Below are 17,601 nucleotides of genomic sequence, written 5' to 3' on the forward strand. Positions count from 1 at the left end.
ACCTGATCCCTTCGACACCTCGTGGATGCATAGGCTGGTGTGCTTCTTCCATGTGGGCTTTGTAGCTTCTGAGCTTGATGGCCGCTTGATTACCTTGAAAATGATTTCTTAAAAAGTAAGAAAAATTAAGTTGAAGCACCTAGATCCCTAGCTAGGAGTTGCTGAAGCCCAGCCACGATGCTTCGGATTCAGGGCCTTGCACCGAAGCTGGACCCTGAGGAAATGAAAGGGAAGATGCACGAGGACTTTCTTATCTATATGCCCTCCTGCGAGTCACTCCATTTATCTTAAAGAAATTGGATAGCCCATGAAGATGTGGCATCGCCTGAGAATATGTATGATGTGAAGAATCTGGTTCCGGTCTCTTCCCATCTGCAAATGAATAGACTCAGAAAGATATACCAGACTCTTTGCTTGAACAGACTAAAAAATTCTGCTTGACAAGAACAAGTTTGGCTTTTTTCTGGCGAGGGACTGACTATAAAATTAATTGGGAAATGTGGAAAGATTTCTTATGGTGATATGGTACCCTTTTGCCTCTGACTCTCGGCCTCCGTGAAAGTTGACGTAATTATAAATCACGTCAAACTTCATTTTCCAGCAAGTATTCATCACAAGTGTCTGCAGTAGGTCTGTCCTGACCCCCATCTCTGTGGGCCTTTTTCTTTTTTGACCAGATTGTAGTTGTGAAGAGTCTGTGACAGTAAGTTACATTTTGTGGAAGTCAGCACAGAACCACAATGATAGTTGAACACAGAGCCGTTAGTCTATATTTTAATAAATGTATGCGTGTGGGGAAAAAAAAGAAAAATTATGTCATATAGAACTAAGTGTTAAAAATAAATAAATAAAAATGATTAACCATCTCAAACAACAACAACAACAACTAAGTGTTGCTAGGATATGGTGCACACATAAGGATGCGCAAACACAACCACGGGAAACAAGCGTTATACTGTTGTCACCTAAGGAAACAGCTTACTATTACCATGATAGATATATGAATGAGTCTGAATATATTAAGCTGTACACACACATGTAACTATGTCATGACTATGATGTGTATTGAAAGTTGCAGGAATGCAGTGACTTTTTTAATAGACTACAAACCCAAAATGTTTCTACTAGTTTGAAAAAAACCACATCACGTGTTAACATTGCTTATAGTATTTGAAGTGGGAATGTTCCATTGTATCTGCCTGCATTTGTTAAGTGCTGCATTCCTAATTATTCTGTACCAGTGCGAGCAACTAAATGATTTCCTTACATCATCTAGTGTAGCCAGTCCTAAGGATTAACAGATTCTAATAGAAAAGATTTTCCTCATATATTTTACTTTTAAATAGTTCCACATATTATAGTTAATGGATAACAATGATCCTAAAATTATGTAGGAGTAAAACACAATATCTACGCATTTCATTTTAAGAGAAAAAAGGGATGCATATTTGCTCCAAAAAGAAATTGAATCTCTTTCAAAACTATTCTCTTCTCTCCTGTGGAAGAACCAGAGGGACTTATCTGAGCTCATATAGACCAGACATCCTTGGGATGAAAAAAGTAAGTTTTTGAAAAAGTAGGAAGTATGGGGGAAATCTGAAAACAACTGCAACTACTGATGTTTTGGTGAACACTTCTCTCAGAGCGTAAGGCAGGAAATGGATGTGGCAGCAGAATAAACCAATAGAAAGACCACTTTTTTTTTTTTTAACCAGATAAAATGTGAGAATAGGGGAGCGGGCAGCGAGGGGGGAGAGGAGGGATTGAACCACACAAGAGTTCTCAAAATATAGGCGCTGCTGGAAAGCACTGGGCAGCAGATAGCCAGGGTCTGAATCTTGTCTCTGCCGCTTGTCAATTATGCGGTTTTGGACCTTTGCCCGTCATCTCACATCTATAAAACCCGGGAAAGACTTGTATGGGACTGTTGTGAGGATTAAATGTGACAATTCGTGTACAACACAATCTAAGTGGCATGTAAGACTCAAGAAATGGTGGCACCTGTCAATACCACTGCTGTCACAACGTCCACGACTCCGTGACAGCAGGGCTGCTGTGTCCCAGCCTCTGAAGGATACCAGGAGTCGAAGGCAGACAGGGAAAGGGCAGAGGTGCTATGGTTTTCCATTCCACAGGATACTCTGTAAAAGGGAAGCCAGGGAGCGTCTGGAAGTCAGTACTCCTCTGGCTCCCTGTCCTGACATAGACTCAGTTACTGAGGCCATGAGTGCAATAACTGAGATGAAGCAGCGCTGTGTCCACAATGGACCTGTGTAAGCTTTGCCTCTCATCTTCCTAAACAGAATGGTGACTGAAGCTCCACAGGCCAGGCACTTGAAACCTAAGCCCAACAACACACCTAGCCGGGACTGGTAATGCAGTTATCACCCATGTAGAAACCAGCAGGCCTGGGTTCAGGGAACCTAAGGAATTTGCCTAAGATCACACTGGTAGTTAGGATGCAAGCTTACAATGTACAGCTGCCCTCCAGGCTGCAAAAATCATGTTCAACATGAAATAAATGCGGTCTCACAGGAAAGTTGCAAGAATAATCGGGGTGGTGGGGTGGTACGAAGGACACAGCCCATATAACGATATCAAGGAGTCCATGCAGATAAGAACTGTTCGGAAACTGATTGTGGTAGCAAATGTACAATTCTGCTGGACGTGACTGAGCTATGGCATGATACGTGTTAAATTACCTACTAATAATATTTTAAAAATATAGCCTAGATAGAGAATTCCTTGGTAATCTGCACCCAGAACCCTTCAGCATTAATCTTTACCTTATTGGCTTTGTTATTGTTGTTTTTTTTTTTGATGAATCGTTTGAGAAGTTACAGGTATAAAATGTTGGGGTATTTCTGTGTATATTTCCTAAAATTTTATTATCATCATTTTGCTACTTCCCCCCAACCCAACAATTTTATTGGCACACAATTCACGTATCATACAACTCCATGGTTGAATCCCATCAAAAGAGTTGTACAAACATCACCACAATAAATTTTAGAACACTCGTCATTTTTATACTTACTGTTATTAGCTACCCATTTCCCCCAACATCCCCTGCCATAACCCAAAGGAACCATTAATCCAGTGACTGTCTGTGCCTATAAATTATCTAGCCTGGATTTCCTAAGCATCTTTTGCTCACCACTGAGACCCACTTCTTGTTAGTAACCTCACATATGTGATGATAGCCACAAGTGAAGTGAGATCAGCAACAGTCTTAAGAAATGACACTATTTTCAAAGCATCGCTGAAATCCAAGAGTTCTACCTGAATGTCAATCACTACTCTGCTGCTCTGTGACACGTACCAAGACTGTGGTGTCTGTCACGCACTTCCCGGTGCTCTAGCATCTTGGTGGGTTCCCGATAGTGGTGGGACGTTGCGATATCTTCCAGGGTGTAGTGCTGTAGAGGCGGAGGAGTGGGGTGGAACTGGCCCCCAGCATTCATGAGGGGCACAGTGAGAGCTGGACTATGTCGGGGAGCGGGGCTGATGGTGCACACTCGCTTGGCAGGAGGCTCAGGAGGAATTGAATCTCTTTCAAAACTATTCTCTTCTCTCCTGTGGAAGAACCAGAGGGACTTATCTGAGCTCATATAGACCAGACATTTTTGCCAACAGAAAGACTGTAGGGCAAGTTTTGTGTAAGAGGCAGCCACTTAAAGGAAATGACTCGAGGGACATATAACCTGCTGACTTTGGAAAGGGAAGTCAAATCTATTAATCATCAAGAGGTAACATCTGAGCAGCAAAGGAGACAGTGAGGTGATAATTAATCTCTAAAACTCACTGCTATCCAGTTGACTTTGATAAACCGCCTCTTCAGGTTTCTAAGGCTGCAAATCTATATAGGAATAGAAAGCCTCATCTTTCTCCCTCGGAGCAGCTGGTGACACAACACTAGGGCTCCTAAAAGAAGATGATAGTTATAGCTTATTTGACAGGTCTGTGCAGGATTATAGGAGCCCTGGTGGCATTGTGGTTATGCATTGGTCTGCTATCTAAAAGGTTAGCAGTTCAAAACCACAAGCCGATCCAGGGGTCAAAGACTGGGCTTTTTACTCCTGTAAAAAGCTGTGGTCTCGGAAATTGACAGGGGCATTTCTACCCTGTCCTATAGGATCACTATGAGTCAGCATCGAGTCGAGGGCAATGAGGTTTTATTTAATGAAAAGTCAGCCTCTGACCATTAGGCTCTAAATCTGTTACGGGGTTTAACTCTGTTTGGGAATGACTTGAGACCAACTTTGTTAATGTGGATGTGGGTTATTGGAAAGAAATATACAGTATTCTCGAACATTTTCTCACTAGGACCATACACAGTCATGGAAAGCCGACGGAAAATGCTAAGGTCTGGAAACTAGACCTAGTGATCTTAGGCTTAGCTGGCTGCCTGCAGTTGGGATAGGGCAAAATAACTTTGGAAACTCTGGGGCTCTACCTATCTAAGGCCACCACAACCAAATCCTCTCTCTTTTCAGAAGCAGTGTCAGAAAAGGGCACCAGAGTCATCCTCCACTCACCTCTCAGGACTGGGCCTCTTGCCGTTCCCATGCACCTCCATGAGCAGCTCGGAGGAGTCAGCAGGTGACGCGATACTTGTGTTGAGCAGCAGGTGTTCGTGCTGAGCCAGGTATTGAGATGGCGTTTGCTTGGCAGCGCGTGAGCAGTGTAGCAGCTCTCGTTGCAGCAGGGGCAGGTTGGCCTTGAAGAGAAGAGGTGAAGGCTGGAAGGCAGGTTTCCTGGCTGTTGGACCCTAACCTTGAATTGTCAGGGCTCAGCACCTCAAAAAGCCTTCACCAACCAGCTCTCTACCCTTGTCAGACTGGTTTTCACATGCCTCCTTTCAAAGTAAAGTAACACCCATGACATCGCAACGACTTGTCTTTTGCTCCCAATCATAAAGCAAGACACATGGTGACTAAGTCAATCCTAATGCATAAAGAGGACCCTGTAGGACAGCATGGAATTCCATAGGGGTTCTTGACCGTAAGTCTTTATGGGAACAGACAGGCTCACCTTTCTCCTACAATGCAGCTAGTGGGTTTCAACGGTGACCCAGTGGTCTGACCACCACGCAATCCTTTGCCCCATTAGGGCTCCTGCTCCTGGCCCTATTCCCCTACTATCATGGAGCTGATTTCGACTCACAACAATTCTACACAGGATTTGTCTGCAAAGAGGCTGTCAATCTCTAAAGGAGCAGACAGCCTAGCCGCCCAGTGCTTATACCCCAGCACCACCACAGTGCCTTCCTCTGGTTGCAGGACATGTAAGTTCCCTGAAAGAATGGGCTAAGCCTTTATCACCATAGTTTTATTTAAAACTAATTTTCACTATCATGAATTTGAGACTGATTATTGCCTCCCCAAGAGGAGGAATCCACTTCTCTCTTTCTTCTTCTATGGGCTACCTACCAGCTCTGATTTCTCTCCTCTGACCCCCACCCTCTGTCTGATATGATAACATAGCTCAAACCTTTCCTTCATGGACTCTATGAGAGCTGCCATGAAATTCCACGAACGGTGGTTTGGTCCCAACAACTGGGTTTTTGAAAAGGAGCAGCAATAGGAATGATGGGAAGAAAAACAACAACCTTTAGACTCAGCTGTGAAGCTACAAGGTGTCCCAAGGGCAGAGTCCACTTCTCAAGTGGCTCTCTACATGTGCCCCTTTCCTTGTAGTAGAAAAGAAAAACACCTCCCAAGAGGCCAAATCACATATATATTCTACACATCTTTAAATCGTCAGAATTTCAACTTCTCCAAATATGAGTTAACATTTCCCATACTCATTTAAAAAAATTTAAATCCACCAAATGCATTCTCTTCCCCCAATGTGAACGTTGTTCAGGGGGAGGCTGTGCACACTAGAAGCCTTTATCCCAAGGGAATCAAACGAGCCAGTGGAAGAGGAGGAGAATAGTTTAATGCAGGAAAGAAGGCATCCCCCTTCAGCAGCAAGGGTTAATTTAGCAGGCACCATAATTAGTGACTGTTTTAAGGCAATGAGAAATTGACAAAACCCAAATGCTAGCCAAAAAACTGCCATAACAACCTACCTCATGCTGTTTTCCAAAATAACAAGAGTTAAGAATAGAGAATCTGACTATATAAAAATACTTTTTAAAAGATGTAGTCTGTTCTATAACTGCAATCTTTTGCGAGTGTAAAGCCTAAAAGGGGGGTGGGGGGCATGAATCCATGTCATATCTGTGGCATGTGCCCTTTGATGAATCAAGAAATATGTGTAGGTTTATTGCCTCCGATGAACATAATTCCAAAAATCTTCCTAGGTTCTGGGCTTTGGGGAAGTAACTGCCTATAGGTTCTGCCACATACAAAGGAGACCAAGATAAAAACCAGCACAGCTATTTCAAGGTTAACAAAGGCTCCACAGACTGTCCCAAGACTTTGTGGCTGCGACGGTGTTTCAACAGAGTCCCAGGAGAAGCTGTGCACTTTCCTAGGTATTCAATGCTCTTTCAGGGCCTCCATCAGTGCTGTCTTTGTTTCCTGAGCTGCAAAGGACATTAGTGAGTCAAATGGTGAAACTGGACAGGGGTCCATGGATTAAAAAAATAGCTATTGCCCCAATGTTAATTTTCTGGTTTGACAACTGTACTAAAGTAGGTGCGCTGAGTTTGCAGCTTAAGCCCAAATGCTTCCAAGTAAAAGTGCATATAGAAAGAGAAGGACACCGCAAATGTGCTACCATGCTAACATCATCTGGCCACTGGATAAAGGGTGCACAGGAATTTTATTGTAATCCGGCAACTTCCTTATGAACACAAATTATTTCAAAATTAAAGGGGGGGGCATATTCTGCATAAATATCATACTATTGATTCAAGTAAGTTATGTCATCCAACAGTTGTGCTGCAGGGACAATGACTCCAGAAGATTGGACTGGCTGAGGCTTTGGGAAGCAGACTCCATTCACTTCTCTTCCCCACCCCAGTGGACTAAATATGGACGGCTGTCCTTCACCCTGACTGCCACTAGAGGAGGGATCAATAGCAGATCCTGAGGAAATGCTGCCCATCAAGCACATTCAGCTGTGGCCTCACATAATTACCTTGAGGAACGGAATCACAAAAGGACGAAGAGGAAAGTTGGTAGCTTCTTGGAGCTTACAATGGAATTCTTCAATTGTCACGGTGGAGTTCTGAGAAGATAAATGTGATTCAAATTCATGATTCAAACTGGACGCTGTTATCTAATACAAAATCTGACCAAAGAATGGGCCCTTTCAAGTCAGAAGGTAAAGGATATTTCAAGAACAGATCTAATCATCTCCTCATTGCAGAATAACAAAAATGTGCCCCCTTGATTATCTTCTCTAGAATCTATCTATAGTCTCCAGTGTGCAAGTGCAGACTAAAGGACAAGAAATGTCTGACTCCCTGCAGTAAGTAACCAGATCCCTCGTACTGAGGGATTCATTCCAAGTTGCTTCAGGTACAAGCAGCAGGTTTACAAAGTTTCCCATTTAACAAATCCTGAAACCCTCCTGAATGTCAATTTAAAGATATCTATCTACTAAGATCACCAACCTAGTCCCTTAACTTCCACAACTGAATCTCTCTACAACAGTGGTTCTCAACCTTCCTAATGCCGCGACCCTTTATTACAGGTCCTCAGGTTGTGGTGACCCCCTCAACTATAAAATTATTTTCGTTGCTCCTTCATAACTGTCATTTTGCTACTGTTACGAATCGGGCAACCCTTATGAAAGGGTGTTCGACCCCCAAAGTGGTTGTGACCCACAGGTCGAGAACCGCTGCTCTACAGGCTCTGTCTACTTTCCACCACCCATTCCCCAACTCTTCTACATAGGAATTTAAAACTTGAAAGTGGTCTTTTTGCCTATCAGAACAACTCCAAACAGAGTCCCAATTGGTAAGTTGTCTTTGAATATGACTTGTCTTGCCATGGGGGAAAAATATATTTTTGTAATTTTTTTGGGGGGGGCAGGGTAATCATGTATGACATTTGTTCAGTCTTGGGTTTAAGGCGTTTTGCCAAATCTGAGAAAGTCAGTCATCACTTCTCCCCTTTTCCTTCTCTCCTACTGGTCTTTTGTCACAATCCCTTCAAGCCAAGATTGGGCAATTTCTAACTTTAAGTTCACTGATTCTTTGCCCCATCTTCTCCATCATGTTGCTGAACCTAAATCTTGTTATTGTAGTTTTCAGTAATAAAAGTTCCATTTGCTTCTCCTATTTCCATCTTCTAGTTCTTTGTTGGGCCTTTGTATTTCTTCATTCGTGCTTGGTCTTTGCAGCTGCTTACTGAAGCATTTTTAAGGTGGCTGTTCTACAATCGTTCTCTGCTATTTCCCACAACCATGCCATTTCAAAATATACGTTGGTTGCCTTTTCTCATTACACTGAGATTTTCCTGGTTCTTGGAATGGCCAGAGATTCCCTATTGCCTTCGGAACACTCGGAGCTCTATGTCTCAAGTCTTTGAGTTGTACGTAAATCTTGCTTTAGGTCCTCTGACACTGAGCCAGTGGAGGACAACGGGCAGAGGTGAATGTTCTTTTGAGACTGTTAGGTGGGGCCATAAACCCACGTTCCCGTAAAAACCTCATGGTTTATCCCGGTGGAGGGGCAGAGTGTGTCATCATTGCTCCCCACTGGGCTTGGTGTGAAGGGCTGGGGATCAGGGGAGGCGACTTAGCATCAGCTCAATGATGGTGGGTCTGGTTTGCACCTCATGGGTAAAAGTCTAGGATCTCCACTGAGGCGTTGCTGAAATAACATGGTTATTTCCCGCCCCCCTTTTAATTTTTACCATTTACTTTAATGACTGCACATTAAAACTGAATGTTTGATAAGTGGTCATGATTAGAATTAAGCTCATCTCTTTTTACTTTCTTTCAAGGTGAATACCATGAAAGTCAGAGGGACACATATGGCCCAATGGACAGATGTGGGGCTCATTCAGTGCACAGCCTGCACGCCTACACAGAGGTCCTGGTCCCAGAGCACGGCCTCCTCCGTCTTATAAGGAAGCTACCCCTGGTTGTGTCTGTGCCACTTTCCCTCCAGACACAAGTGAGTATTTGGGGACAGGGACAAAGGTGGGTGGCAGGCTTGGGAGTCCTAATGCCTACCCTTCTAGGACAGGGGTCCTCAAACTATGGTCCCCGGGCCACATGCGGCCCACCGAGGACATTTATCCGGCCTGCTGGGTGTTTTTGTTGCCGCTGCCTGTCCTGCTTAGCAGCCCACTCGTCCAGGGCCCATAGGAATTTGTTCATTTTTTTTTTTAAACTATAGTATGGCCCTCCAATGGTCTGAGGGACCGTGAACTGGCCCCGTTTAAAAAGTTTGAGGACCCCTGCTCTAGGACATCAAGGGCCCCATTATCTAGAGTGTCATCCATGTCCTCCTGGGCCGTGAGGCACCCCAATTCCGCACACGTGCTTTCTTATTGGCTGCCACTAAAATGGCTGGAAGTGCTGTGCCAGCTGAGGTGCAGTAGCATGGCCTTGGTTACGACCCTGGTGCTGGCACATCTTCCACCTGAACTGCTGCATCACTACCTCCATCATGGCCTCCAGGTTCTGCAGGTCTGACTCCCCAGTGCCAGAGCCTGCAGGTGACTGCAGTATTTTTTTTGAGGCATTTTGCTGCAGAAGGGGGATCGCTCTCTTTACATGTCTGCTTCAGAAAAAACTCACTGCTATTGAGTAGATTACAACTCACAGTGACCCCCACAAGATATGCTTCTGGGCTATTTCCGAGATTGTAACTCAAGAGTAGAAAAGGTGATTGTTCTTTCTCAGGGAGGCTGGTGGTTTTAAACTGCTGACCTTGTGGTTAGCAGCCTAATAAGTAACCACTATGACAGTTGGGCTTCTAAGTGTCTGACGTGGGCTGTTTGAAAACACCATAGCTTGTGTCGGGCACAACTTAACCCTCAAAGTGATACCCATCCACTTCAGGAGGTCCTAGGCACATTTGCCTTATGTGCACCGTTTGATTTCTTGACTGCTGCTTCCACGAGCACTAATTGTGGAAGCAGTTTTCTATCTTTCCCCCACTTATCTATAGATCCAATTGTGAGGATTTTGGTTTTCTATACTGAAGGCTGCGATCTATGATTTTCATCAGCACTGCTCCTCACTTTCAGCAAACAACTCTGCGCCATGTGCGTAATTGCAGACTGTTAATTAAGCCTTCCTCCTCCTCATACAGTCCGACTTCTTGGGTGATGTGCTCAGCAAACAGCCAAAGCCAGTTGTGAGGATTTTTTTTCCTTCCATACTGAAGACTGTAGTCCTTGACCTTCATCAGCAAGCAAAATTCTATCATATGCATATCGAAGGTTGTTAATAAGCCTTCCTCCAGTCCTGAGGTCACAGTCTTCCTATAATGCAGCTTCTCTGATTATTTGCTCAGCATACAGACTGAGTAAGTATGGGGAAGAAAGGATACAACCCTGACACCTTTCCTGATTTTAAGCTGTGCCGCATTCCTTCTTCTGTTCGCACAGTTGCTTCTTGATTTATGTGCAAGTGCTGCATGAGCACAATGAAGTGTTCTGGAATTCCCATTCTTCTCGATGTTGTCCACAGTTTGTTATGATCCACCTAGTCTATTGCCTTTGTATAGTAAATAAAAACCAGGTACACGTTTTTTCTGGTAGTCTCTGCTTTCAGGCCAAGATTCATCTGATGTGTCAGAAATGATGTCCCTTATGCTATGTCCTCTTCTGAATCCTAGTTGGATTTCTGGCAGGTCCCTGTTGATGCACTGCTGCAACTGGTATACCGCCATTTTCCTTGTATGAAAACTGTGAGATTGTTTTTCTGTAGACCCCACCCCCCTTTACGAATTTTCATTAAAAATTGGGTGCAAGTTCACAGAACAAATCTATTTTCCATTCAATAATTCCTCATATTTTGTTCCTAGGGCTGACTGCAATCTTTATAACATACCAGTGTTTACCCCACTTCCCAAGTTCCTGTTTCCATTTGTCCTTCTGTCCTTTCCTTTTTTGTCTTCTGAACCTTGTCTCTGGGTAAAAGCTGCCCTTTTTTACCTTGGATGGTTAGCTGAGCCTGAGAAATCCTTTAAGGCAGCAGTGCTTACACGATCTCAAAACACTGCTAGTTTAATTCATAATCTGTCAATATTCACCAGATGACAAATGAAAACTGAGCTTGAAAAATACTGCTAATCCAGTCCAAATAACAATAGCATATTTCTATGAAAAATAACTTTTTCCAAAAGAAAAAAGTTAACAAGAATGGCAGTGTTTTACAATTCTGTAAATCTCAAATATCTAGCTTAATAGAAGACAACTGAATTGATTTCTGTATTTAATACCAATGACATAAAGCCTTAGAAAATTCCTTTTTACATTCACGCGAGCCTACAAAAAAAGAGACAAAATGGGGAAAATCATTAACCATCTCAGTCCCTAAGCACTCAGAGTAGATAAGACTCACACCCTGACCCAGGTCGAAACACATTTGGCGACCCAAGATCAGGTCATCAGGGAGAGCTGTAGGTCAGATGTCCACCCAACTCTTGACACAGTAAGTGCAGTAAGTGTATAAAGATAATTTACACGTGAATATTATTATGGTGTAATAAATAACATTATGGTGTATTATTTTATTACAGTCAATAAAACAGGACATAAACCTTACAACTTTATTACGCATGGAGCACACAGCCCCCTGAAGAGGCTTGAGGCATCCCAGAAGCCTCTGGGTAACACTATGAACAGCTAGTTGAAGGTCTGGTCTGGTGATTCATCTTTTGACTACTTATGGAGGCTATGGGGCACAGAGGTGAGTTGTAGAATCGCATTTGCAACACTAGAAGAACCTGGTGGTCCTTCACACATGAAACACTGACAGTTAACTCCACCTGGTTGGTAATATCAGAACACCACCCCCAATACCACAGGTTCAACATGCTCATTTAAAAAAAGTATATGCCTTGAAAACGGCAATGAATGAAAAAGAATGTGTATGGATTGTTGAATGTAAAATCTGCTCTGTAAACCTTCACCCAGTTCACAAGTTAAAATAATCCAGTATTGCATACCTCTCCAAGAGAAAAGCAAACCGCAAAAAAATACACACCAAAAACAGCCCCCCAAACCCTTTATTTGCAAAAGGTTCTGAGGAGTGATTCCTGTGATATTAGCCCTACTGACCACTTATCAACTTTATTATTCTATCTTTCACACTTATGACAACAGTAAAAATTCCAACCAGTTTGAGCATAAACGATGTCCACCTGGCAGTTACAAATGCAGCGCTACAAAGAAAGAGCAACCTTGGCTGTGATGGTTGTCCACCTGGCAGTTACAAATGCAGCGCTACAAAGAAAGAGCAACCTTGGCTGTGATGGTTGAGGTTATGTGTCTAGGTAGCTGAGATATAATTCTCAGGGGGTTGGTAAACACGTAATGATGTATTCTAGCAGTTACGTCAAATTTTGGTGATCTGATAATGATCATCCTCCAGTTTCTCTACTCCTAACTTTTCCCTTACCCCTAATTTTGAATTCAACTATGTCAATAAAATAGGCCATAAACCTTATAATTTTATGAAGTATTATTTTGGAAATTAAACTTACTACTTTTTCTCTTTTTGGAAACAAGTTCATTAAGCAGTGAAAGTATTAAATTTAAATACCTTGGATTAACTCGACTGAACAGAAAGCCTGCTGGAAACTAATCTTAATGCAAATTCAAAGCAGCTTAGTAGACTAAGTCAACGCTAGAAGAAGCGAGAGTAATCATTATAGACTTTGTTCCTTTGATAGATACTGTTAACATAAAACCAAGAATTTAGCTGACTTAAGCAATAACTAACCTGTAGAGTTTGCCACATCACTACTGGCTTGGTAATGAGCAGAAACACGTTCACTTTCTTAGCTGCCGAGGATGGTATGACTGTACTTACCACCAATGCTAGAACAAGGGTCCGCACCTTCTCCCCAATCTCGGGCGAGATGTCATTGCCAAACTGCTGCAGAGTGGTGAGAAAGCGCTTCAACTTGCTCAGCTGCCGAGCGCCACAAGTGGCTGGCAACTGCTGATTTGTTAGTGCCGAGGACGTGGAAGAGGCAGGGCCATTGCTGAATCTTTGGGGTGGTGATGGGGCACCATTCAGGGTCGGAGGAGAATGGTTGATACCATTGCTCACTATAAAAAGGTCAAAACAGAAGACTCAGTTTAAGTGTTAAACACAAGGAACTTTGTTAATTTCTTATCTGCGTTCTTGCATTCATTCAAATTCTGAAAAGCACATTAAAAGATTACACTGTTTTCAGCACATTTTTAATGCAGTTTTTGTGGTAAAATTAGGTGCCTTGGCTGACATTCGGATCGGCTTATACATGAGTAAATACAGTATACCGAATATTCTAATCCTTTGAAAAAGATTAAGCAAGAATTGGCTTCTACCCCTCAATCAGACTGCTAGAGTGAGAACAGTAAAATAAAGAGACCGTCAGGCACAAAATGACTAGAGATCAGTACAGAGCTATTAGAAGAGAAGCGTGTAAAGAAGGCTGCAAGACCAGGGGCTGGGAGGTGGTGGTGGTAATCTCACTCTAGAGGTGCCATGGGTAGCAGTGGGGAATTTTAAGAAAGATGCCCATTAATAGTTACTTGAGATGAGTCTGGGATACTTTATTTTTCCAATGATTGAATACTCTTGCCCATTTTTCCAAAGCCTAAATAATTTGATTAAATCATCAAGTAATCAAAAAATGAACAGTAGTATAAGATTTCTTATCTCCTTCAAGTATATAATTATTCATCTTTGATTACATGTATTTATTTTGTAAGTTTTTATTTATGATAAAAATGTGTCACTTCAATGACTGTCTGATGCCAACAATGCTCAGTGGTAGCAATCACTTTTACACGTTGGGCTGCTGTCATCCTCACTAATTTCTAAAAGTTTTATACCACTCCTAACAGAAAATGAGTATTCCTGAAGCAATAATTTCCATTTCCCTTTGCAACTCCTTTAGCAGTACCTCCTCTATCTCCCTTCCTCCTGGACCCCAGGAACCACGGGCACATACATTTTTTTATCACTCAGAATGCCTTTCAGAGTCAGCTACTTTGGGAGAGTGCTGGCTGGGCTGATGTTAAAATCTTCTTCACTCAAGAATGCGTCTTTCAGACTCTATTCTATATTTTTGCTCAAGTTACATGCAATAAATTAGTTTTCTTATTTCCCTGTTATTCTTAACAGTGTTTTCTTAGTAGTTTTAATTTGAATTATAACCCTAGAGTTAAGTTTTAATGGCATCAAGTGTTAATATCCTTCTTCAATGACATTTAAATAAAAATACTTTGTATAGATTTTTCACTTAATGATGTCACATCTTAGAAATTAAAAAATGTAAAACTATATCTAAAATCCTAAGTCAAAGCTCAAGGCAAGCTTGAAGAGCCCAATCTTTAACTAGCTTCAAAAACAGTGATTATTGGGGGGAGTGGGGAGGGAGGAGGAAAATGGGCAGTTGATATTAGGGGCTAGAGTAGAAGGCAAATGTTTTGAGAATGATGAGGGCAGTGAATGTACATATGTGCTTGACACAATGGATGGATGTATGGATTGTGATAAGAATTTACGAGCCCCCAATAAAATAATTTTTAAAAACCCACCATGATTATTTTTTTGCCTGGTACAAACGCATTAAAAACCTCTGAGTTCCCAAAAGCTGCCACAGTCTGCGGCCTATCACTGTTCCCTCTTCTTGGCCTGCCCTTTGTTCAAGTTTGACCCGGTGAATCCTTCTTTGCCTACACAGCACAGGCATTGCCTGCACTAGGGTCAACCCGAGCAGCGTTCGTAGGATAGCTCTTCTTTTTGGTATCTATGGATAACAAATAGGCTCCCACTATTTTCATATATGTGTACTGCTTATTACAATAGTAAGATAGTTTATTGTGCCAGCCTGGCCGATAAACACAAGTGGGATTAACTGAAGGGCAGAGAGATAAATGGCTTGGTGAACCTCGTCTTTATTGTCTCTCGCTCTTTGATCATCGGACCAGTGTGCGGCTGCCTTGCTTGTCCTGTGCCTCAATTTAAAGGCTACACTACCTGTGGGACGTCTAGCCTGTGGACTGTGTTGCTGTAAGTTGAGGTCCCTTTAAGACATCTCTGGAGCTGGGGACTGGCGGTTGGTGACCTGCCTTCTGATTGGCTGCTGTGCCGACATAGCCTAGCTCTCTCTATAAATAGAGGAAGATCTGGCAGCAGACTAGACTTGAAGGACTGCTAGTCTCTCACAACTCTCTCACGGGAGTGAGTTGAATTGAGCCATTTGTAGTGCTTTATAATTTAACTGTTTCTTTCTTGTATTATATATTTATCTGTATATGATTTAGCAGTTCATTTCTTGTTATATATCTAATTATCTTTATAAATAAATATATTAAATTATCAGCAATTTGGTTTTATCTCTCTAGAGAACCCTGTCTAACAAATAAGACTATGCACTACTTGATCAAAACTATGGTACACATCTATCTTGACTTCGTTCATTACCTAGCAAAGGTTAAGTGTTTTTTAAAATGTTCCTGAATGAGTTACTGTATAAAAGAGCAACGGGCTGGAAACAAAAGGTTGAATTTTCTTCTGTGCCTTCCAGTAAGAGATCACTAAAGCTACTGGAATGGAAAGCTCAACACTCAATCTAAGCAATCTAGAAAACTAGTTGCCATTTCGTTGTATTCACACACACAATGGAAAGCTGCCCTCTTTTAAGAAAACCTATCAAAATAACATACTACTATGCTTTTAGTTATCATGATGCTCAGAGGCTTTTTTTAACAGTTTCGTTAGTAATAGCACAAGGTCACATCTTTTGAAATAGAGCATATCCACTACCAAGTGGCTACTGAGGTTAAAAAAGGAACTATTTACATATCGAGTGCTTCCAAAAGATTGTGGAAAAATCCAATTATCTCTCAATTCCTTCCCTCTCTCCAAACTTTTAAAGCCTTCTTACATTGATATATATACCTATTATCTGTACCTGAAATCTGAAGGATATCCTAAGTTACACTAAATCAGTTTTATTTCAAGATAGTACATATGTGTACAGCTGTGTAACCAGGAAAACTGATTGTAAGAAGTAGGGTCTTAAGCTTCCTTTCATTCACGCTGGCTCAAACTGAAGCCCGCAGCACCAGTTACTCTATTTTGAATGTCTTGGGAAAATAATTAAACCTTCTCTTCCAGTTACACTTATGAGAATCTTTTCTTATCTTTAAAATGATAGACACAAACTTCTAAACAAGGATAGTGGGGTACAGAGCAAAGCAGATGATCAGAAGTTGGGGGAACTGAAGAGTCTCCCCTCTCTTCCACTCCTTTGCTCTGAGGGGTGAACAGCTGCACGGGGCTGTTGTTCCTACTTCCTTGATAGCGATGGAGACTAAGCACCTTGACCCATGTGAGGGGGGCTTCAAAAACCCTTTGGGGGAAAAATGGAATTAAAAGATAGTGTAATTCTTTTATCTTTAACTTTTTGTGGCCCTCTAGTATTTATTGGCTAATATAATGTTCTTTTATAGTCTTTACCATTAAAATGCTGCAACATTTTTAGTGGTTTTCTAATTTTACGAACTATATATAGAATCCTACAAGTCACTAATTATCTGAATAATTGATATTTATAAGTATCAATGAAATTGATATTTTACCATATTAGGAGGATGAAAATAGATTATTCAAGCCCACATTTCAAAACACCTAAACTAGCTAAGTACTATCCTCAGATAAAGACAATTTATGAAAAACCAAAGGAACAACTGTGCATGTGTGTTTGTGTTTTCGGAGAACTTTTGGAAAACATTAAATAGTATATAGAAGGCTCACTCTGAGCCACAAAAGTCGTAAAAGGACCTCACATGCTGTTGGCGTGAATGACACTGGCCTCGGTCCTCCAGGATTTACTGGTGGAAGGGGTGGCATGGTGGGAGGTGAAGATCTTGACTGAACCTTCACTTCCACAGGCGATCCAGGCATTGCTGGCACCCTTTTCTCAGAACCAACTGCAGAGAATAAAAGGAATAGAAGACAGAATTTTCTGTAAGATAATAGAAGTGACAAGACATGTAATTAATGCCTACATAGTTTTCCTAGAGGACTAAGTTGAGGCATAGGGGCCTGAACGGTGGCACCCAAACATTATGTGTAAATCCTTACCTGAGAGCCTGTGACTGTGACTACTTGCGGAATAAAGGGGAAATTATTCTGGATTCTCTGGATGGGCACTAAATCCCATGACACGTGTTCTTATAGGAAAGGGAAAAGGGAAGGAGGAGAGACACAGACACTCCGAGGCCCAGTCCTGTTAAGAACCACTAGAAGACTGTTAAGGCTGAGTCTCATTCATGAACCCCAGGAGAGAACGAGCAATTTCGAGCTTCTAGCTTCTGGAATGGCAAGGGAATAAGTTTAAGTTGTCTGTCTGTGCTAATTTGTTTGACCAGCCATAGGAAAGTAACATACAGGGGAGAGACCCTCAAAAGCTCATAGAAAATCACATCAGTTTTTAAGACTATTTTCCATGAACTT

At 42.0% G+C, this 17,601-nt stretch overlaps 1 protein-coding gene and 1 pseudogene across 2 annotated transcripts in view; one reads left to right on the plus strand and one right to left on the minus strand.

Annotated features, from left to right (window-relative positions):
- The window catches only part of CBFA2T2 (CBFA2/RUNX1 partner transcriptional co-repressor 2), a 40,084-nt gene extending 23,009 nt beyond the window's left edge, over positions 1-17,075 (minus strand). For both annotated transcript variants that reach the window (XM_045295280.1, XM_004697930.2), the window contains exons 1-5: positions 16,932-17,075; positions 12,955-13,196; positions 7,093-7,182; positions 4,539-4,720; positions 3,323-3,576 (exon numbers count right to left, since the gene is read on the minus strand). In XM_045295280.1, coding sequence (XP_045151215.1) covers positions 3,323-3,576; positions 4,539-4,720; positions 7,093-7,182; positions 12,955-13,196; positions 16,932-17,049 — 886 coding nt within the window. In that variant the 5' untranslated portion in view covers positions 17,050-17,075. The remainder of the gene's footprint in view (positions 1-3,322; positions 3,577-4,538; positions 4,721-7,092; positions 7,183-12,954; positions 13,197-16,931) is intronic.
- On the plus strand, positions 178-311 carry LOC115871330 (annotated as a pseudogene).
- Positions 17,076-17,601: the final 526 nt, after the last annotated feature.

The sequence above is a fragment of the Echinops telfairi genome, unplaced genomic scaffold, assembly GCF_000313985.2.
Source record: "Echinops telfairi isolate 266 unplaced genomic scaffold, ASM31398v2 ScPeMD7_5592;HRSCAF=6446, whole genome shotgun sequence".
In the NCBI taxonomy this organism is placed as follows: domain Eukaryota; kingdom Metazoa; phylum Chordata; class Mammalia; order Afrosoricida; family Tenrecidae; genus Echinops; species Echinops telfairi.